Source organism: Mauremys reevesii, linkage group 12 (genome assembly GCF_016161935.1).
Source record: "Mauremys reevesii isolate NIE-2019 linkage group 12, ASM1616193v1, whole genome shotgun sequence".
NCBI lineage: Eukaryota > Metazoa > Chordata > Testudines > Geoemydidae > Mauremys > Mauremys reevesii.
In genome coordinates, this window is record NC_052634.1 from 13,122,404 (window position 1) to 13,145,753 (window position 23,350).

Here is a 23,350-nt window from a genome sequence, read left to right on the forward strand (position 1 = left end):
CTCTGATACTTGACATCATTATTTACATTAATTATAATGTTGCTTACCCATAATTCCATGTGAGTTTTGTTTCTGTGGTTGGAACTTATGCTTTGATTTTATAAATAAAAGGTTATTGCTGCATTCATTAAAGGACACAAGCATTGTGCAGTATATCCCTCGGCAGGAGCAGGTCACCCTGACCTTATGAGTAGTGGACTTTGGTTTTGGCAACAAAACTCAAGTTCAAGAAGGAAGGGTGGCAGAACCCTTTTCCTGGAGACTAGGATCACTATCTCAGCAAGCAGGGACTCTGTCCAAGGGTTCAGTTTTACTCTGGATTCCCTACCTGGAGATTCTGTGACCTGTAAATTTACTGAACTGGGTCAGAGCCGACCAGCAGCATCACAGAGCTGATTTCCCAGCAGTGCCTGAACAGACCCACAGGGACTCACTGCTCAGCAACCCAGAAGACAGCTGATTTCACAGCACCCCCACCCACCAGGCTGGCACAAGCAGAGTGGACATTACAGCACTGGACCGGATATCTCCATATCTGCAGTGGGACCTGGCTCAGAAGCCCTTTCAGGGGATTATATGGCATCTTAAAAAACAAAACAAAAAACCTGCACAATCAATCATTGCTTGAGATCAGGAATGGGATTTAAGAAGCAGGAGAAGGAGGAACGTGTCCCCAAAAGCAACCTTCATTGGGCACGACAGCTAGACTCTAAATCAGCCTGTGCAGCACTGAGATGGGACACACATATTTGTCCTATCCAACCTTTAGGAGTATGGTTTACATCTGTCAAAAACCTGAAGTTGCATTAAGATTGCCTCAGACTCTGGGATATCCATTAGTGACCTTTTGTTATTCCAATCTACTTTACCTGGGAGGCTTTTCTATACTTTGGTGATAGGCGGCAGTACAAAATCTGAAGATAGACAGGCCAAAGAGTAGGAAGGTAATGTTTAGTACCTGCTGTGCAGTACTCAGGTTATAAACTGATGAATTATGGACACCTGGTCAAGTAGTATTTTTATTTCTTATCATTTTCAGTCTCTGTAAGGCTTGCCTCAAAGGTATAAAAAGACTTAAGTTGATAGACGTAGTACAAAATTTCAATAGCGTACAATTGAACAATGACACTGCACATTCTTTGGCATTGGCCTGTGCTCTTCCTGCTTGGGGTGACCCTTCCGAATCCTTCACTCCACAAGGTATCACTAGAGTTATTGAAGCCCAGTCTGCAGGTTTCTCCAACTTCGACTATCACAGGTCAGCCCTCAATTCACTCAGAAAATATGACTGGCAGGCTCTGGTCCATCACTATGGAGACAACATAGACCTGAGATCCCAAAAGCCAAACTGTCCTGACATTTGAATTTCTGCATTTGATTTTGCCATTAAATAAAATTGCTCAGAAGTAGAACATTATGCACCCATTTCAGATCCAAAGGGCTTCAGGGAATTTACCGAAGGAGAGCAGAGATCACATCTTGAGTCTGTCCATACTGTTCAGCAGTAAAATTGCAGGATTTTCCTTCTTGATATTCCAATATAAATATTACTAGGATTAAAAAACATTGATTCTCATAATCTTTAGGAAATAAGAGATATCAGCCAAGGTGCACTGTCGTCATTCCTCATCCGATCCATTTAAGAGGGAAACACGAGAGCTTGTGTCACTTTTCTGCTTCCGAACCCCAAGTCCAATATCTATTTCTCCAGTGTCTCTCTTACATCTTCGGATGCAGCTGTAACACACAAACAATAATAGTTATGGTTACTGAAACCCCCGCCCACCAGTGCTGCCCTGAAGGCCACTAATCTTAGGGTGGCAGGATTACACACATGGGTAAGAATTTGCTTGCATGGGTTGCAGTGGTTTGTATTATTCTGTGATGTTGAATCATTTCTCTACTCTCCCCTGCATCAGGTTTTCCACATGCTGTGACCCACAAAACAGGCACTGAGGAGGAATGAAGGCGAAGCCTGGCTGAGCTGCATGAACACCGGTGAGCAGCAACCCCCCTTTCCCGAATCCATTCCCTGTCGAAAGGGACCCCACCAGCCAGAAGAGACTTTCTGGCACTGAGCCTCAACCTCCAGAAAGACCCCAGCCCCCTGTGTGATGGACTATAATATGAGGCCCCATATAGGGAGATGGAGGCTGTATAAGGTGTGTCACCTCTCTATAAGAAGCACCTTACCCTGTGCCCAGGAGGAAGAGATCCCCCACCCCCCATCTATCCTGGAATGACACCCCCCACCAAGTGCTGTATAGGCAGATTTCACCTCTCACCCTAGCGAGCTCCTTGTTTGATGCTCCTGGAGAGTGGCCTCCAAAGGAAGACTCCCTCCCGCCCCAGAGTGCCCTAGGCGTTATTTTAGGTAGTTCTGTGGCCTGTGTTATACAGGTGGGGCAGACCAGATGATCACAATGGTCCATTCTTGCCTTGAAATCGATCAGTCTCCTAATGCCAACTATCCAGGGGCTGCAGTGGAATTACAGGCATTGCATGGGGCTGGAATAGCAGGCCTGGTAATTCTGTAGCAGATCCTTGGGTCATTCCCTGCAAAGGGGTTGGCATGTGTGCCTATCGCTAACCTGTACAGAGAAAGCGACATCTGAGTGGCAGTGCTTGTGCTGTCAGAGGCTGATGGTTTCAGGGAACTGACAAGGCTGCCTCGTGCTAAGGGCAGGTGGTGGCAAGGTGCCACACAGCCCTGGATATCCCCGGGGAGCATCACAGTTGCACATTCCAAACGCTGCATTTAATGTAGCCATTGCAAGGTGGGCTGTGCAAGTGCAAGATGCTCAGACAAATGGGCTTGTCCAGTGTGGCTGCGTTAGCTTGGTGCAGCCATTAGCGGGATACCATATTCTATACATAAGTACAGATGGGATATGGTCACGTCATCTGTGATACAGTGAAATATTTCTCTGTGTGTATGGTGAGACACGGGAGGAAGAATGCTCCCGGGCTGGAAGTCAGGAGATCGTGTTTCTATTACAGAGCTCAGCCACAGATGTTGAGTGCGACAGCGGACACCTCATTTAGGGGTAAGTTTTCAGGAAGATGTTCCTTCTGTCGCAGGCACAAGTTTAAACTCACTTTTGTGCTCCCAGTATTGAGCTGCGGACCCAAATTGGAGTATTCCGGATCTTTAAGTATTCGAGTGCAGGCACAAATCTGAGGTTTAGATAGTTCACTTGGGCATATTTTAAAGATATTTAGGGACCTACAGATGCTGATAGGCACCTAACAGGATTTTTAAAGACACTTAGACACCTATCTGCAACTTTAGGCACCAATATACCGTTACAAATCTAGCCCCATTTTGTAGGAATAAAAATATAGCTCCAAATAGCAGCTGCAAAAAGGGAAGACAGGTGTCAACTAGGCTGGAAAAAAATATATACCCCTTAATCTCTTGTGGCTGTTTCGCAGTGTTGTCAACTCTCATGATTTTATCACAGGTCTTGTGATAATTCATGTTTTTCTTTAAATCCCAGCTGCTGGAGTTAATATATGAGATTCCCATCTTTTATTTAAAAAAAAAAAGTTTCTAGACTGTGACACTTTGGACAACTCAAGTTTCTCTGTGCATCAGTTCCCCATCTGTAAAAATGGAGATGAAAGTACTTCCCTATCTCACCGGAGCATTGTCCGGTTAAAGACAGACTGTGTGGCACTCATGTATTACAGTGCTGGGGCCTGACAAATATTTAAGACAGATGGATAGCCCTCCTGGTAGCATGGAAAGCTCACCCTGTTGTACCAGTAAAGCTCAGAAGTCAGAAAGCCTTAAAAAGAACCGCCCCGCCTTTTTTTTTGTTTAAATAATGAGAATTTTTGAAGTTAATCTCATTTTCAGGAGTCTAAGTACTTTTTATATTTCTTGATATTTGGGGTTGGCACTATTTTGGTCTGCCTTCTAGACAAAGGTGCTGTGAATCTAAATTCATTGCTGTTTTAAAGTGCTTTGAAATCCTCAGAATGAAATCGACATTGCAATGCCAAGTGCTACATATTTCCAGCAATATTTTGACTGTTGATTCTTTTATACATTTTTTAAAAATTAAACTTTCACTTTCAATTGCCAGCCAGCACCCAAGTGCAAAGAAATAAAAAAGGTTAGGACTTCAAGAAGCAACTTAGAGGCTTGCTGACATTGCTTTGAATCTGTGCATTTGGCAAGTGAAGGATACGCCTCTTGGCATGCCCTGAAATTTAAAGCCGTTTGATGCCTGTAACTCAGCCATGGCTTTGTACTGCAGGTCATGATATGAGCCATTCTGCATCATGCTCCTATCGTTTCCCCTGCCCTCCCACTGCTAACATACCAGTAAGTGAGAGCGTAGTTGGCAATCATGATGAGAAGAGCAGCTGCGTAGTGCCAGAAGAAGCACATGGTGACAAACATGATGTTGTCATGGTCATCCTCAACCCAGGCTGGGCCTCCCAGGGGTGGGAACAGCACAAACCCAATCTGGTTAGAATAAAATGATTTGTTACCTTTGAGGGGAAAAAAAGTGGATGCCTGACTGTCCAACCTCTAACATCGCTTTACTTCACCCTCATTATTATAATGCTTCACTCACTAATGGAGTGGCCTGACCCCCACTCATGCACAAGGCTGGACTTGTGGTTCAAGCTCAGAACACCTGAGTTCAAGTCTCATCTTTGCCACAAACTTGCTATGTGGCCTTGGGCAACTCACTCAAAATATTTGTTCCTCGGTTTCCCCATCGGTAAAATGGGGGATGATAATACTCCCTGATTTCTGAGGAGCATTGTGAAGATAAGTTAAGGTGCCCAAGGTGCTCAGACACTATGGTGAAGATCACCAAAGAAAAGCGTGTATAGCAATAAATGCCACATTGGGAAGCAGAAAGCTCTGGGCTCACTATCAAATCACCATCCTTATCAATTAACCAGCTTACTAGAACTGCTTGGCAAACTTTTGTTTTACATTTGATTCTATTAGAAAGGAGGTTCCCTATCTTGAATCAAAGTGAAGGGAGCAGTTACACATGAAGAAAGAGAACATGACCAATTATCTTGTGTTCTATTTAGTTCTAAAGATACATATTCAATCCTTTGGTACTGTTGATGCTGAACCATCCTTAGGGGAGTTTCCATAACATGCATCTGAAATTCATTAGCATACCACACGGCAGTTACTTAATCCACATACAGTTCTAGAACGGCTATTTCTTCCCACTAAACTAAAAGGGGGGGGGGCTCATGATGTGCAAAAAACATGAAGGAACAATAGCTATAGTATATGGCTAGGAGATAGGGTGACCAGACAGCAAGTGTGAAAAAATCGGGAGAGAGGGTGGAGGATAATAGGAGCCTATATAAGAAAGAGACCCCAAAATCGGGACTGTCCTTATAAAATCAGGACAACTGGTCACGCTCCTAGGAGAGCATGGCAAAAAGTCTTGATCACAGCAAGTAATTTTTCTCTCTCTTTTTATTTAAAAAGAACAAGTGAACAAAGAAAATCAGTTATTTTATGATCAGTGGACATAGTAAAGGACCTGGGACTAGTAGGTTTCCAGGACAATTGTTCATAGATGGGTTTTGAAGCATTTACCAAGTAAACCCGGAAAGATAATCCTTTAATGACAACTGATTTGTATGTACAGTGATGTACATCCCTCCCCCACACCCCATTTCCCCACCCCCAACGCCTAGTTCTAGAACAAAGCTGAAGGTGTTGAACCAGAACTGACCTGCCAGAACCAGGTTCCCTGCAGGATGGCAAGGCTAGTCCTGAAGAGCTCCAAGACAATGTTGTCACGGAGGAAGACTTCCAGCAGGATGCTGAAGGCCCCGCCGAACACGGCGATGAGCAGCAGGGAGTGGATGTGCATATCTAGCATGGGGCGGTGAAGGACGTGATAATAAAAGAGAAAACCTGTCGAAATTCATACCAAATTCAGAGCGGCATTGTTAGTAAGGAACATATAGATTTTGCATTGCAGTTTTCATACAATAAATCAATCAATCAATCTCAAAGTGCTTGGCAAAAGGAGGCCAGCACCATTCCATTATCTCCATTTTACAGATGGGGAAACTGAAGCACATGGAAGTGAAGCAATTTGCCCATGGTCACCCAGGAGAGCAGTGGCAGACTGGAAATAGAATCCAGGTCCCCATCCTGTGATAGTCTTGCTGGTGATGTGTGAGCCAGATCCTAATAGGTTTCAGCTGCAGATCTCTGCAGCAAAGCCCGCTGTCCCCCCCACTCCCACTGCACACATGTGCATGGGCACACATGTGAGTTTATGGCACTGGCAGGTAAAAAGAAATCTTAACATATTAACTGAGCCAAGAACAGAGAATGGTATTCACGATGTGTTGATTTGAAGCCAGTGCATTGGCCACTTAGATTTGACAGGTGAAATGAAAGCAGGCAAGAGCTATGCTGCCTACAGTGGAATTAATTGCTCTCTAGGGGTACGCATGACACAAGGACAAAGCTCTATAGATGTGAGGCAAGAGTAGCATCTACCAGATGTTTACGGTAACAAGGGACTTCAGCCTGCTGCTTCATACCACAAAGCCATTGTCATCTGAGGAATCCATGCCAGCCTATGGCAAGTATTGTATGATTTTAAAGCCTGTTAGTAATCATGAGGCAGTTGCTCTTGAAATAATGGCAGGATCTTTAGCTTTATCTGTGTCAGTTACATTATACTCCCTTATCTCCACACAAAGAGCTCACCTGCCTGATGTTCATTGCTGGGCATCAGACAGGCCCTCGCTCTCGTGACAGTGCAAGAAGTGACTGGCCCGCTCCCTGTTGTGATAATAGTGTGACACATCCTGATCCCAGCTCTATAGCCACTTAACGGTTTCAGTATTCAACTCTATCTATCTACTTCCATCTGATGTGAATTCAGCTAGGAAACCTGAAATCTCCTGTGGTCTTCAAACCTCCTCATAGTCAGAGACACAAAGAAATTCCCTTTCACTGCAGAAAAAAGTTCTGGTACAGTAAAGCCAGATTGAGGCCTCCTCTGATTTAGATGTGGTGGCTGCCCTTCACGTCTCATTAGAGGTGGACTTTAAGTAACATCCCATGCCCCAGTGCACCCCAATTTTGCTGAGGTTCAGAACTTGGCAAGATCCTGTGTCTCTTGGCAACTCATTAATCCTTCTTTCATGATACTTCCTGTGTTTCGTATCTATGATATCCCCAAACTTTCTTCCTGAACCCAGCTGCTTCCAGCAACATCTTGAGATGTTTCCAGCCATTTCAGAACCCAATTAACAGAGTTTATTCCAGTGATTTTTTGTGTAGTTTCTCCAGTCTCTTAACTGTTTTTTCCTCAGCACATTAGCAGGTTTTACAATCTAGTTATCATCCTAGTGGTAGACTTTCAAAGCTGTCTAGTATATCTATATCCCCAACTCCCATTAGGTTCAATGGGTATCTGTCGAAATCCTCTGAGCAGCTTTGGGAATCTCAGCCCTAGCCATTTGCCACCAGGCTACTAACCTTCAACAAACACAGCCACAGACAGCATGAGGCGATCCAGTCCCAGGGGCAACTTGAGCGGGGAGTAAGTGAGCACATCCACCACCCCCGAGAGTCCATAGAACAGGTACATGGTCGTGTGCTGCCAGTTCATCAACTTCACCCAGCTGCGTTTCTCACCACTGTAGAGATACAAGTGGGGGCCATCGGGGACAAACTGCTCAGCGAGCATCCCTGGACAGAGACAAATAGAGGGTTACATGTCCTATTTTTTTTTAAAAGGAGGAAATTAAAAAAAAGAGGGAAATCCAAAACCAAGAAAAGGAAATACTTTTTCACATGAGTGATTAGACTGTGGAACTCATTGCCAGAGGAAATCACTAAGAACAAGAATGTAACAAAATTAAAAAAGGAAATGGATATTTATATGAACATCCAGTTGTCATAATTAGTGACAATAAAATTTTTGGAAGGGAGATTCAAGTTTGTGCTTTACAGCTTAAACTAACCTCTATTAGAGACCAAGGTGAGACCTATCTTGGGGTCATATTATTCCACATCTGCCTACTGCAGAGTTCTTGCACTATTCTGTGGCGCATCTGGTTCTGGCTATTGTTAGAGACAGGACACTGGACAAGATGGACCCACAGTCTGATCCAGTCTGGCAATGTCTATGAGGAACAGATTTGAAGACAAAACATTCTCCAGGCTGGAGAGAATGAAAAAGCCCTGGTAGAGTTTGTCTCTGTTTGCCAGAAGCTGGGAGTGGGCAAGAGGAGATGGATCACTTGATGATTACCTGTTCTTGGGCACCTGGCATTGGCCACTGTCAGAAGACAGGATACCGGGCTAGATGGATCTTTGTTGTGACCCAGCATGGCCGTGCTTATGTTCTTATGCTTCATGTCACCCATTGGAGACACTTGGTGGTGTGCAGTTCATTGGACCATGTTTATAATATTGTACATGTAGGATAATTTCATCAAAAGTAAGGGTAAAAATTAAGGGGCTGTAGGGTGGGTGAAAAGGTCAAAGTTTCTACACTAAGACAATAATGATAGCATGGTGAATAGTCTTGGGTGGTTGGGGATGCTCAGTGTTCTAATCCTTACCTATCAGGGCAAAGATGATTTTGGCTGCTCCTTCAATGACATCCAAGCGTTGGTAACTGTGGTTTCTACGGGACTTTTTATCCACCTTCTCGTTGAAGTACCTCAGGGGGTATTTCACAGACCACCAGAGGCCAAAGAGCAGGAAGAAGCTGCCTGGGAGAGCATGACCTTTGAAATTTGCCATCTTGTTCTACCTGCTGGCGCTAAAAGGCAAGGAAATAAAAGGCCATTGAAAGAAGGGCTTTTACAATCTCCCTAACAATGCAAATAAGCCTTGCCCATGGGGCATGACCACGGTTAGCTCAGGAAGAGAGCTCTGCGAAGAGTACAAAAACAAAGTTTTTTCACATTTATTTCAAGATCATTTTACAACCCAAATATTTGCTTTTCACATTGTCATTTTAAGAGGCAGTGGCATGGCAGATACGTTAAGCAGATTCCCCAACCAAGCATAGTCACTAAACAGTAACCCCATGCCCTGCCAGCAGTGCCCCTCCCGAAGAAGAAAAGAGTGCCTCCCTCTGGCTCAGCTACCAGAACTAGGCTAATCTTTACCAAGATACCAGTCGCACACTGTATATCATGGTCAGTGACGCAGAACCATTTGCAGAGTGATTTCTGACCCTGTGACTCTGGAACCCAGATGAAAAGAATCCCCTTTGAAACTGAGTAATATCCCTTCAGAGGAAGCATTAAAAACAAAACAAAACAGTTAGAATGAACCTTCTATACATGTAGCATGGGCAGAGATTAGCATGAAGCTATCTAGAGGTTCCACCAGGTATATCAGACCAATGAGCTCTGAATAAGTGTGGACTGCAAAGCACTGTACAGATCCAGACAAGCTTCTAATCTTTGTGGTGCGGGTGATGGAGCAAGTGCATCACTGCAAGAAGACAAAGCATGCAAGAAGTTGAAACCAGCTATCTTGCTGGTAGTCATGGGAATCCACAGCACATCCAAACTGCCTGGCAGGCAATGATGTCACTCCCCACTGTATTGTGCCCTAAGGACAAGAGAAGCATTTCATCATTTCGCTGGTCTGTGTTTGAACTTGACATTAGTTCTTGAAGTCTATTTTGAAGGATGGTTGCAGGCAAGGACGAAGCTCTAGGATGGAGCGGCCAAATTAGTAGGGTACTGTGGCAGATCTGCAAAAGCTTCAAAAAGGAAATGCGCTGGGGTAAGAAAAGCATGACAATGCATTCATTGGCAATAAACCCTTCCGGAAAACATATTCCTCCAAACCCACTGCCTCTGATCCAGTTTGTGGCTTTTGCAAATAACAATACATACATATCACTGTAACTCTAGCCAATGGCATGAATGCTGGCCAAATATCTGCTTCATGCTGAAATCTGACCCACCTTCGCCAGCCAGCGTTGTGCTCCCCCTGCCCTTTGGGTGGAGTGGCACAGACCTAGCTAGGAGGGTGGGAGAAGGAAGGAACATTGGGGAATGACTCACTGGGTGGGTGGCTGACAGACAAGGCTAGCCCCATGCTGCACAAATGACCTTACACATACTCTGGAACTGGTGAGCAATTTCTGGAAAGGTTGCAAGGAAGCAGTCCACCAGCAATCTAAACAGAGACCTGAGTTCATGTCTTCAGTGCTCCATGCTTTGTGTTGGCTGCTGATCCAATTCCAGGTCCATTTCAAGCTTTTGCCCTTATCTGTAGAGCTCTAAATTGGCTAGAAAGACCTGGTTGTGTCAGGGAGTATCTCTGTCTAGTCACACCCCACCATGGCCACTTAGTTCAATGCAGTAATACAGCTGATGGAGCCTGGGCTCCAACTAACTAACTTTCTCAGCAAAGGCCCCAAAACTGTTGAAGCTGCTGACACCAGAGAGCAAGCTGAGCCTGAATCTTGCATCCTTCAAGGTACATTGCAAGACTCATCGGTTTCCTTGGGTCTTGTAATGTACAAGCTGCAGATTGACCGCAACGATTTACTACTGGAAATAAACCACCTAGGACTTCTGTTAAGTAAATTATCTAAACTGAGGGGACAGCGCGGGTCTTTACATGGAAGGAAGGAACAGATGTTACACAACGGCAGACAGATGTGACAATGATGGAGCTCTGAGAAATGCCACCTATGGTGCAAGCAGGGTATGAGATTAATCCACTGTTCCTTCCCTCTGCCTCCATCCAGGGTGGGAGCACAAAGGTGAATACTACATGGGAGTGGCTCATTTCACAAACTGCCCACAGCCTGCCCTGGAGGCGTTTGACATTGACCTCAGCACGGCAACGAGGCCATCCTGACATACCTGCTTTTATTGGCTCCCTGGAATAATCAGTGGCCACAAAGAGACATGAAGATCTGCCAGATGCCAGTGGGAGTACAGGGCTGGCAGATGCTGGCTGAAAGCAGCCTGAGTAGAAAGAGCCTATGGGGAAGATACAGAGATGGGTCCCTTTGTATAAAAAAAAAAAAAAGCAGCAGTGGCCACCAACTCCTCCTGCTGATGGGTGAACTTCAAAATGGTCCAGAGCCTCAGCAGACCCAAGGGAATTAACAAGGCTGGACTGATCCCTTGCAAGAATGGCCTCATTGGCTCTTAGTCCTTGATGAGTGGAACTAGGAAGCCCAGAGGTGAAGTTACACATTTAAATTAAATCTTCCAAAAGGTACAGATCAGTTCTTATTTGGCCTGGTTACTGTATTTCAAAAACTGTCACCCTGGGTCCTCCACACAACCCAGACCAGCTCACGAAGCCCATCTGTCACTTATAATCCCAAACCTGTTACAAGGAGGGGGAAAATTAGTATCTCTCTTCTGTCACAGTTTCAGGGCAAATGCATCAGCATTCCCCCTCCACTGTCCCGTGAGGCTTCCCGCTTAAAGTTTCCCGCTCCCAGCCATCATCTCTCTGGGGCAGAGACCCGAGTCTCACTGACTCCTGACAAAACATTTTAAGACTGCACAGCTCCCTGGATTGGCACTGTGATATCCCCAGCAAGCCAGACTGCCAAACCAGGCCAGCATCTGCTCTTTTCTTTTTCTCCAAATGCTATGACCAGTATATAACCCGCAGTTACAGTTCCATCTAAGCAAGCACTTTTATAAGAGATTGGTTAGGAACAGAAGAAGAATGAGAGCAAAGTTGTGAATAGGAAGGTGACTGTTCTTTAAGATAAAGGCAAGTCTGAACTTGCTGCATGAGTGGAAGACAGCGAAGAGATGCAAAGAGAGACCAGCAGTCTGAGCATCTGGGGGGAGAAGGCGACATGGAGTGGGGAGAGAGATGATTTTGACAGCAGCATTTTGGATAGACTCGAGTGGGCACAAGATGAGATGTGGAGAGTCCAGAGAAGAGGCAGTTGCAGCAGTCAAAGCAAGAGATGGACAAGGGTTGGGGTTATAAAAACAGAGGGGGGCGGGAAAGAGGATTTCAGAAGACAGGATGAAGTACAGTAGGCCTTAGGGATGAAGAAAAGAGAGGTGTAAAACAGATCCCTCAGTTTATACAGAGTGACAGGAAGGATAATACAGTTACAGATCTTGGGTGACACTCTAATGCAGGGGTCAGCAACCTTTCAGAAGCGCTGTACCGAGTCTTCATTTATTCACTCTAATTTAAGGTTTCTCATGCCAGTAATACATTTTTAGAAGGTCTCTTTCTAGAAGTCTATAATATATAACTAAACTATTGTTGTATGGAAAGTTAATAGGGTTTCAAAATGTTTAAGAAGCTTCATTTAAAATTAAATTAAAATGCAGAGCCCCCCGGACCGGTGGCCAGGACCCGGGCAGAGTGAGTGCCACTGAAAATCAGCTCGCGTGCTGCCTTCGGCACGCATGCCATAGGTTGCCTACCCCTGCTCTAATGTATGGTTTCAGAGTAGCAGCCGTGTTAGTCTGTATCCACAAAAAGAACAGGAGTACTTGTGGCACCTTAGAGACTAACAAATTTGTTAGTCTCTAAGGTGCCACAAGTACTCCTGTTCTTTTTACTCTAATGTATGACCATGTTGTATGCTGTGTTATATAGCACCAGAGTTTCGATATCACAGAATGAACTTTTCACCTGTTAACACAGAGAACAGCAGGTTGAGAGTCCCAGTGTGTCACTTAGTCACAGAGCACACGCACATCTAGTTACTTAGGTGAGTCAGGGGATTGGTTTCCTAGGAGAATTGTAGCAATTAAACACAGATTGTTCCTGTTTGCCTTTTGCTAGTTTGCTTAACAAGGTGAAGAAACTGTTAGCTATTTGATGTAGCCTTGAGCATATGTCAGGAAGACCATCTGGCATAATTACTGGTCAGTTGTGCCAGGATGATCAATTAGGCTTTTTTAATTAATAGCTGAAGCTGAAACTCAGTGCACCAAAATGTTTCTCGTCTGTTTATTAGTCTCTCTCGCTCTGTAAAACAGACGTACATTTAATAGTAAGCAGCAGCCATATCTCTTGCTACTTTGAATTAGTTTATTTAAATAGCAGGTGATGATGAGATGGGGCTGAACTGCAGAGCTGGATCTGACCTTACAACTTGCCATCCCCATCCCCATCCCCTCAGCTTACCAACTCCACAGAGATTTCACACAAAATACCGTCAGTATTAGGTTGGTGCTCACCAAGGCACTGACTGGAAAGTTCCCAGGAGCTTGGCTCCATCAGAGCTGTGGTGCTACGGAGCTGGATAGTGGGGCCTAGGAGGCAGTGCAGAGAAACAGACCCTCTGTGCAGAGAGCTCTAAGCACCAGCAGAGGACTCAAGGTCCTCACATTTTAGGGCCCTTCCCACTCCACTACTCAACAGGGGCAGGGGCCATCTTTTTGTTCCATGTTTGTACAGCACCTGGCACAATGGGGTCCTGGTTCATGACTGAGGATCCTAGGTTTTTAAAATCTTTCCTCCTAGGTCAGGTTTTCTAAACCTTTTATCATTTTCATTGCTCTTTTCTGGACTCTCTCCAATTTGTTCACATCTTTTCTAAAGTGTGCACCCAGAATTGGACACAGTACTCCAACTGAGGTGACCAAGAGCTTCACAGCACCCTGTCTAGATTATCTTTCTGGAAAGCTCAGCCCTTAAAGGCCCAGCCCTTAATACCACAAAACTAGTGCAAATCCCTATGTTGACGCTTCTTTCAGTTGAACTTAAACGTGTCTCCAATCAACTTAAGATAAAGCAAAATAAGCCACCCTTAAACCAAACTAAAAGCATTGACATAGAGCCTTGCACTGGTTTAAATTATCACCTTCAGTTAAACCAGTGTCACTTTCTCATGTAGACAAGCCTTGAGTGTTATGAGCATTGTTCAGTGCTTCCTCTAGTTTTCTGACTGTTACTTGTACAGTTACTTCTTCAACTGAAGAGGTAGAGGACTTTGCTTCCATTGCTGAGGTCCTGGGCTCCTTTCCTACAAAACCATGAGATAGGAGCTACCAGTAAAGATATATTACTATCCCTGCAAGTAGCTCTTATGAGAGGATATTTACTCCTAGAATGGAACTAGCCCATACAATAAAATACTATTTTCTAGCATATTTGACAGCAATGTTGTGGCCAGCTGTTACAAGTAACAAAAGCCTCTGCCTCACTCCATGGCTGAACGGGAGAGATTATTGTCAAATGAGCACATTTGCCTTCTGTGTTTAATGAGCCAAACAGAGAGTCCTTAACCAGCAGTATTGGTACAATCCAACAGTTTTATGTAATAGACACCTTATTTCCTTGGAGACACACCAACCACCTACCCAAATTGCTATAAAGAGGCCACATTCATATACACTATGGAGATGGCTGAAAAGATAAGATTTCTGGGTGAATAGCGGGCCACACAGTAAGCCTGTATGAGAGCTCTAGCAGCTGTACTATTAAAAAAGACATTTAAATGGCAATTAAAGGTGTGCCCCATAAAATAGGAGCTGCCAGAATATTCATCATAATTAATAGATGCACAGACTCATCAGGGCATGGTAAATTAAGGCCATACCTTTTGCCCTGTTGGACATACTGTGCACAACCCATTTCACAATCAAAATGCATTTGTAGGAGAGTAGAAAATTATCTTCAATGTATTTTTAAGCACACTAAGAGAGGACTAATGTTTCCCCATGTGACTGACCCACCCTGAGACTAATAGAATGATCATGTGCCCTGACCCATCCTGCACAGCGCAGAACTGCTTGCAATGTTTGTGTGCCAATGTCAATAGAGACTCAGGTGAGCACAAAAGAGCAATAGGCTGTCTCAAGCATTTCTGGGCAGTGCCTTTGCTCTGATTACTTTGGAGCAGGGAATAGGGCACAGTAACCTGTCTGGAATATGTAACCACTGGGAATGCCTGAATGCACTTGTCTCTGCTGGTACCTTGTCCTTTTTCTCGTCATTCACCGTTTGCCTATTGTCTAAATCCTAGTGCTCCATGGTCTGAGTTGTTTGTTTGTAAAGTCCCAAGTTCAGAGCCCCAGTCCTTGTCTGGGGTCCTTGGCGCTACCACATTAGACATTAGCGAAAAGAGCCCAACGACTTCAGATGGAGTTGTGGGTGCTCAGTATCTTCTGAGAAACAGGCCCAAGGCATCTCAACCTGGGCACCCACAGTTAGAGGCTGCTTTTTCAGAAATTGCCTTGCCCTTACCTGACTTCCTGCTTACTCCATTACTCAGTTCACCTGCTTGTTCCATAGCATACCCGATTCTCCACTCACTTTAATTACCGTACTTTGCACTATTGCCTGTTTATTACAGTATCACTCTATTAGTTGCCTTAATCATTGACCTGGGGCTTCTATTCTGATCACTTTCACAGCTCAGTTTGTTTCTTGGGCTGTTGCCAGTTCCCTGTTCTCCCAAGAATTAGCAGTGTCTGGACATAGCCAGCAGCTGCTCACCCCTACTTCTGAATGCACCTCTTCTGGTGGAGTCTCTTCCTGCTCCCTGCACTTCCCCCTCCCTCTTTCTTATTCCCACCACCAGTTCCACTTAGGGTGACCAGATGTCCCAATTTTATAGGGACTGTCCCAATTTTGGGGTCTCTCTCTTATATAGGCTCCTATTAGCGCCTCACCCTCTGTCCTGATTTTTCACACTTGCTGTCCAGTTACCTTAGTTCCACCTTTTCTGCCCTTCCCCATCTCATTGCCCTGCTACTCAGTCCTACATTCCACCCCGCCCCCCCCCGCCACCACCAGAGCCAATTGCCCCAATTCTGCCCATCTGCTTTACCTCCCCTCTCCTGACACCTTGATCCCTCTGGCCCCCTCCACCTTCCATTTCAATCCACATTCCTGCTCACTTTGGAACACTCCTCCCATCTCAAGATGGATCACCCAGGCAAACATCTCATCTTTTGTCTCCCCCACCCTTCTCCTGCCATTTAGTGAAATGCAGACCCTTCTCCCGCCCAGCGCTGCCTCTGCTGCTGCTGTCATGCAGCAGCTTCAGCTTTCCCCAGGGTCATTAGGCTTCTCTCTGCTTCTTCCGCTTCACCAGAACTGCCTCAGAGGACCTCTTCATGGCCAAGTTTGGAGCCTCTGGAGCTTTCCAAGGGTCTCATCTGCTTTACTGGCCCAATGCACCTATCCTCCCTGAATCGGTTTCTTTTACCCTGTCAATAACACTTCATCTTGCACAATCTGTCTGGTTCCTGGTGGTGTGCAGTGAAAGTCCAAAGTCCAGTACGCCACTATAGCAAACTGCTCAGACACCCATTCTGCACCCTCCCATCTCACTCAGATGATGCACGTAGGTTCACACACTGACCATGCACTACATAAGAACTACACTGGTGGTGATGATACCATGTGGGGTTTGAGAACAGTGCCTATGGCTCTTGCGTGCGTACATGGTGTTAGAAGGATCATTGTAACAGTCTTAAAGGGACTGCTGGGCCCTTAATTCAAGTGAATTACAGGGAGTCTTCTAATCTCAACATGAATTTAGCTCACTCATACATTTCACTAGCAAAAGCTGCAGGAAAGTCTCAGACAGGATTTGTGTCAGTCCTGCCACTCTTGGTGCAAGTGCGTCTCTTGGCAACAAACACCCAGTTTGATTCAGCTTCTAAAGTAAAGCCAGCCAACCCTAGGTGTTAATGGACTATTTCACCTACTGCTCACCTGAATGTGTATAGCGATACTGCGCTGTTCACATCTGTTCCAAACATACAGTAATTAGACTTGTTACTAACGGATCCGGCCATGTAATTGGACAAATGAGCCAGTTCACTTATCTGGTCAGATAGTGTGGGGTCCTCAAGGTTTCTCTATTTATATTTAGATCTTGTTCAGTCTTTATAGAATTGATTCAGGGGGGCATTACACTATTCACTCCTGGTTCTAGTTCTGAAATACATCTGGAATGTTTAACTAAAGAGCCTTTAATCTATTAGGAGTGCTCAAAGCTCAACAAAGTTTCCCATTCTCTCACAATTTCATTCCCCTCAGGCAAGTGCTTTATTAGGAGCAAGGGTATGATTTCCAAAACCCTTCTTTACCTACAAACTTGTTCAAAAGGTGGGTGGGAAAGATGAGAAATAAAAAGGAAAAAGTTTGGATTTCTGTAGGTGCATCATTTGAAGCCATGCAGATGGCAGTGACCTCTATTACCGGTGATTAATTGTCAGCAGCTTAAACAGAAAAAGAACGAAATCCCTTTTATATGAGAGCTGCTTGCCTTTTTTCTGCCCCCAGCAGTGAGTACACTTTTATTATTTACATGCTGGAAAAATTTGAGTGCAATTGCATGACAGGGTTGCATGTGATGATAGGGGGCAGGGCTCAACAGCCCTGGGGTTCACTTCCCATTTTTGTCTTATGTTCCTAAGAGCTCATGGTTTCAGCCAGCCAGAGGCAGAGGTCAGGAAGAGATTCCCTCTCTCCACTGTATTCTGGGATTTAACAAAAAAACAAAAACAAAAACCCACCAACCTCCTTTCTCTAAAGCATTAGGAATAGCAACAGCTGGAGAGGAGACAGAGCTCTCCCTCTCAGGTGATTGGCTGGTTTGTTCTTGCTTACATACTTGGGGTCTAACTGATCACCATATGTGGGGTTGGGAAGGAATTTTTCCCCCAAGTCATACTGGCAGTGAACTTTTAAAACAAAAACAAAAAACCCACCTTCCTCTGCAGCAGGTCACTTGCCAGAATCATCTGGGTACATCTCACTTAATGACGTTGGGCACTGGTGCGCCTCGGTCCCTCCTACTCTCTGCCTGTTGCACGTAATAGTTTAGGCTTCGGTGGGCTGTAATACTTCGGCCTAGTTTCAGTGGTTGAGTTTAATGTGCAGGTGCTGGTTGATGTTGGTGGCCTGTGATGTACAGGAGGCCTAGATGAACTGGTGGTCCCTTTTGGCCTTAAACTCTATGATGAGTCAGACATTCTATAGGACTAATGGTCAATAACCTGTGCCGGTTGAAGGAGTTATTTTTTGTTCATGTGTTTATGAACAACTCACTGGATGACTAGTCAACTGGAAAAGAGTAGTGTCACTTCCCCCCCAAGCTCCATTCATAAACCAAGTTGCACCCACGGGAGAGGTAACATACCACACACCACAGAGCTTGGTAATGGGATCATCCTACTGATTTTTTTACACACTTTGAGCTACAGTGAAGTAATTAATGCTGACATGGACATTCTCATCAGTCCTCAGAGCTAATAACCCATTGGGATGGGTGGAAGCATTTCACACTTCTTGAGGCTGTTGGTCCAGGCTGGTTGCAGGCTCTGGAAGACATTACTGTAAGGGTTACTCCTAGATGGCATTTGAAAAGTTAGATGAAAGCTAACATTCTTGAGCAAAGATAGCAGCTTCCAGCAAAAGGACCTAGCTCACAAACCAGTTCAGTTTGGCCTCTGCTTTATAAGAGGCAGCTACACATGGCAGGCTCACGTGGTTCATTTTTTGCAAGCTCCTAGTGACCAGTGCAGTATTATTCCCTACTTTCAGCCCCTGAAGAATACTGCTTCTCTTCCCACAGCCATCAGGGAGTGGCAACACTAGGGCAGCTGAGGTAGAAGAAGCCTTCCTTCCCCATGTGGTTTCTATACTCCAGATGTTCTCACCGAGTATCTGGTTTCTCTTTGCCAGAGTACAGTGCAACCTCATAGGCTGGGATGTGCTCAGTGTTTCCCCCAGGAATTGAAATTAGGGGGAAGTGTTTAAAAATACAGGGGAGGAGTGAGAACTGATGAGGTGTGAGACCATTAGGGTGCAGGTGGGCTGTATGGCACCATAGTAAAAACTGAAAAATGGTTCATGACCATTTTATTAGATTTAAGTCATGTTTTTAAAACCATCACACAAATTAAAGTTGTATACACAAGCCTACTATGAAGCACTATATCTACATTTCTTAGTTTCTTGTTGTAATTTTGCACAACTCTGTTAATGAACTTCTTGAATGCAGTGCATTCGTTTTTAGGGGCTTCTCATGGCTCCGGTACTTCCAGTCCTTCATGATATGGTCATGATTACGCAGAAGGCAACTTCTTTCAGAACACTAAATTCTATTCAATGAGGAAAAAGAACACAACTGTAGCTGTTGTGAGTGGGAGAAAAAAGATGAATTCCTACTTCTTTCATCCCAGAAAAAATAGCACAAATATTTGGTTGAACCACTAGTGATGATAAAGAAGAAGTTGAAGTTAAATCTTCATTTGTTCATTGCATGATATTCCAGTCTGTGTTTAAATTCTCTATTCTGTCCTGATCACATGGCAGCCCCTTGCAGGTAGTGCCTCACTCCACTCAACTGGCAGAGAGTTTTATAAGACAGGCATCTGTAAAAGCTACGTAGAGGTTGATAGAATCCAGAAGTTGGTGTTGTAGAGATGTAAGAATCAAGTCTGTGTACTTTATTTTTTCAGCTGACTTAAACACTTCTTATACTGACTCCTTAAATGAAGAAGACAAGTGCCCTAATTAGTCAACTTCTGAATTGAAGTCTCTGCTTCTTCCAGTATGTTTTCAATGGATCTCTCTCTGATTGATTCAAGTGTAGTTTCCATTGCTGGACAGAGATCTACTAATATTGTAGCAGATGCCTGGATGGCATTGTTTAATGACCCAAGTGGTTTCAACAGTTGACTTGCAAGAGAGAAAATGGCGACGGTCTTCTCTGAACCTAGTAGCAAAAGTAGTCCACCAGCCTCACTACTTAGATGCGTCCCATCTTGGTAGATACTTTCCAAAGCCAATAACAACAGTTGCAGTAATTTTAAGACAACAGCCAAGGATTGCTCATGAGAAAGCCAATGGGTTTTCCCAGGTTGGACTAATTTGAACTTCAGTCCCAGTGTATCTTCTATATTTTCCAAGACATTCAGTCCTTTTGGACTCTTTCATCCAGAATATAATACATACATTATAATGTATAGCTTTTGAAATGTCTTTGGAAGATTCTGTAGCCCATACTAGTGCCATTTGGAGTAGATGGCCTCTACAGTTTGTACAGGAGTTTAGAGTTACACTTTCCTCTGAGCAAAGTTTGTACTTCACCCCCTCCCCCTGCCATCCAAACCCCTTGCTTTGCGAGTGCAGTTCACTTGAGGGTGACCAGTGCTTAATTTGTAATGAAAGAGGTGCCAGGGCTCAGTCATGGTTTTTACTTTCCTAACTGATGTGGCAAGAACTGCCAAGCCTAGAGGTACCAGGGCTGAGCCCTGGCAAAAATTAAGCAGCGTGAGTGACCCCTTCAATCAGGGCAGGCTAAGTACAGTTCTGCTGCCCTTCACTCATACAATAAGGATAACAACATTTCATGACCCCCACATTCAATACTAAAGTGATTTGTAACCCAACACCAGCCAAAAATTGATCAGCAGACAGAGCTGTGCTGCCGAAGTGGATACCTAGGCAGAGTAGGTGTGTTCATGTAAATACAGTCTGGTCCTGAAGCCTCCCCCACCCTCCCCTGGAATATCACTAGCTGTCAGGGGAGAGCTCATTCAGTCCTCACAAACAATTATTTGAAATTATAAGGCTGGCCAACATTGCCAAAACAAATGTGCCAACTTTGTCAGAAAAAACAATAGCTGTGTGAAGAAGCTAGTCTTTATTCATACTTTTCAAACCTATTGTACTTTTTCAGGTACAAGTATTTTATCATACACTGTATCTGCTTTTAAAAGTGTGTATTAATGTTTCAATTCCAATTTAAATTCACAACCAATGACTAAATTGGCAACACTGCACGTAACTAGTTGACCGGTGGGGGTGGGGAGTTGGGGAAATTCGGGGGGGGGGGTTTACATCACCACTGGGGGGGTGTGTGTAGGGAAATCCCTGGATGCTCTAGAGGGGAGGCGGGAAAGGTGCTTCCAACGGACCTTCATGCAGTGGAACAACATGTGGGGGAGAAGACAGAGGCAAATGGTGACAATAGCTCCCCCAAACTCTTATAAAGAGAACAAAAAGATGATAAAAGGAACCAACAAGAAATGTGTGGAGAAAACTATTCACACAAACTTAAGTTGTTCCTAAACTTGTTTCCTTCTCTTGTCCCATTCACCCATTACCGGTCTTCAAATCCTCCTTGCGCAACATCAAATTTAGATTGTCAGGACGATGCCCTATTTGTCTGCAAAGCCTCACATGCACCTATAATCATAAGCACTTCAACCTCTCTCCTTGGGAATCTATTTGCTTGTTTGTTAGTGATCTCTATTCAGGCTAAAATTCCCCTTTGCAGAATTTCATGCTATTAAATCACAGGTTCTCTTATATCCCTTTCCTCCAGCTGCACCTAGGGAGAATTGTGATGGTTTTGAACAGTTATGTTATTACTTAAACAAATTAGGCTGATAAAAAAATCTGCAAGACTGGTGGAGCAACTTTCCTTCATTCTACAGTTGCTTCCTAAAATTTCCAGTCTTCGGTTACAAAAAGACCTAATGAATCAAAATTTAATTATATAATTGGCACTTAAAATGCCTGAAAGTCACTTTGGGGGCGGGGGGGAGGGAAGAAGGGGATGCACTCATGCAGCCTGCTCATAGATGCTACCCTAAAAATTTAGGCTGTTAGCAATTTTCTTCCATAAGCATTTGAGATCAGTGCATAGTTAGGGTTGTACTCTGTATCAGACGTTGTACCTTGTGCTAGAAATGAGATCTGTTATCAATTTTAATAGATGACAGGGATGACTTTTTCCTTTCCTTATTGTTCCTGTTAGACTTTAGTCTGTCACTAGTATCAAGTTTTGATAAGAGTTATTTCTGGACTCTGATCTTGCTGCTGTTCTTTACTCCAGAAGTATTTGTTTATTTTTCACTCACCGTAAAAAAATAAAGCACATTTCTGGACAACGCTACAGAGAGCACGCCTGAAGGCTAACGCATTTCAGGCCAGCAGCTCAACAACATATGGATCTCATCTAGACTTTCTTCTAGGTTTTAGAAGAAAGGGCTCTGTCTCATTAGTTTGGTTGAAGTCAGAGCAGAAGAATCAGAATTAAAGAAAGTGACTCATAAAGCTACATTAGCTCAGTGACAGAGCAAGATCCTCTGCAAGTCCAAGGACAGAAAGTACCATTTTACTTGTAATATCATTGAGAGTTGGTCTTTTCCTCTCCTGCTTTCAATTGCCATTCGCCTGATGTACCTTAGTGCAGCCGACTAACATTGTTTAGAGGTTTCCTTCTTGTAAGTAATTGAAGCCCCTCCTGGCTGCTAGGCTCCAGGATCTTTAACCACTAGGCTCCCTGGTCAGTTTGTTACCACTACATACACGGCGTGGTCACCTTTCCACCTCCCCAGGTTGGCGAGAGCAAAAGCAAACCAAACACTCCCCAGAAACAGGGACCCCTCCGTGACATCGGTGTGTAGAGAAGGAAGGAAGTGCAGGGCTCCACGCACACAGGCAGAGTCACTATCAGAGGAACCACACCCCAGGGCTCTGCATTATCGTGCCTGAACTTTTATTTGCTGCTTTCTGAAACCCCAGGAGGAGGATGGAGGGGGCTTGTGCTGGAGACTGGGGCACTGAGGTGGATTCAAGGGGAGGGAATCCCCTGCCCTGCAGAGGGAAAGCTATGGCTTGGGGGCGGGGGGTAGAAAGAGCAGGGCAGTGGCATAAGACTCACCTTAGCAAAGGCTTCCCACATCACCGCGATACACAGCCTCCTGCTCACGGAACTGTAACCCGTAGCTTCTACCCACCCCAGGCTGCTTAGAGAGCGGAGAGCGGCCCTCATGGGTGGGTGAATAAGAGAGAGGAGGTCGGCTCCGCTCCTCTAAACGTGGAGAAAACTCCCAGCCCAGGGGACCCCCTGTCTTCATTCTGCAGCCCCCGGTAGCCTGATCCAGGGGGTGGCCTCGAGACACGAAGCATAAAACCTGCAAGCACCTAGCGCTCCCCTTCTCAGTCCGCTCACCCGCAGAAGAACTTTACCTGCTGACCACTTACTGCTGCTCCGGCCAGCCCCGAGCGCACCTGTCGCTCTCTGGATACAGGTGAGCGGCTGACGCAGAGCAAGCGGGCACAGGTGAGGGAGGGAAGGCTCCGCCCCGTTCTCTCTAGCCCAAACCTCTGGGGAGGAAAAAAAAGAAACACCTTCTAATCAATGGCTGCCCCGGCTTTTAATTAGTGCTATGGTTGGAGTCTTTCTGGTTAATTTCACATTCTGGGAGAATTTTCCTTTACCCCCAATTTCCTAATATTTACACTTCTAACATTCTCCCCTGTGCATTGCCTCTTCCTGTGATGCTGATTTGCGCTTTGTTTTCTATGCCTGGATGCAGCCTGGCCAGTCGCTGGTCACAAGTTTTGTGTGATGGTCATATAGTTTCT

At 44.8% G+C, this 23,350-nt stretch overlaps 1 protein-coding gene across 2 annotated transcripts; it reads right to left on the bottom strand.

Moving 5' to 3' along the window:
• Nucleotides 1-1,005: 1,005 nt before the first annotated feature.
• Nucleotides 1,006-23,087, bottom strand: LOC120375446 (transmembrane protein 45B-like). 2 transcript variants are annotated; one of them, XM_039496087.1, is made up of 6 exons: nucleotides 22,952-23,087; nucleotides 8,593-8,795; nucleotides 7,502-7,714; nucleotides 5,730-5,914; nucleotides 4,332-4,477; nucleotides 1,006-1,737 (listed from the first exon to the last, which is right to left on the bottom strand). In XM_039496087.1, exons 2-6 carry the CDS (start codon nucleotides 8,774-8,776, stop codon nucleotides 1,620-1,622), a joined length of 846 nt encoding a protein of 281 aa, XP_039352021.1. In that variant the 5' UTR covers nucleotides 8,777-8,795; nucleotides 22,952-23,087; the 3' UTR covers nucleotides 1,006-1,619. The 2 variants fall into 2 exon arrangements, with proteins under 2 accessions (XP_039352021.1, XP_039352020.1); XM_039496086.1 differs by lacking the exon at nucleotides 22,952-23,087 and adding an exon at nucleotides 22,644-22,939.
• Nucleotides 23,088-23,350: the final 263 nt, after the last annotated feature.

Bases quoted from the DNA above. Each gene is read 5' to 3' on its own strand.
- LOC120375446 (XM_039496087.1), bottom strand. From the start codon at position 8,776: ATGGCAAATTTCAAAGGTCATGCTCTCCCAGGCAGCTTCTTCCTGCTC. The intron at 7,715-8,592 runs GTAAGGATTAGA...GTCTCTGTCCAG, and splicing joins AATCATCTTTGCCCTGATAG to GGATGCTCGCTGAGCAGTTT. The intron at 1,738-4,331 runs GTATGTTAGCAG...TGTGTGTTACAG, and splicing joins AACTACGCTCTCACTTACTG to CTGCATCCGAAGATGTAAGA.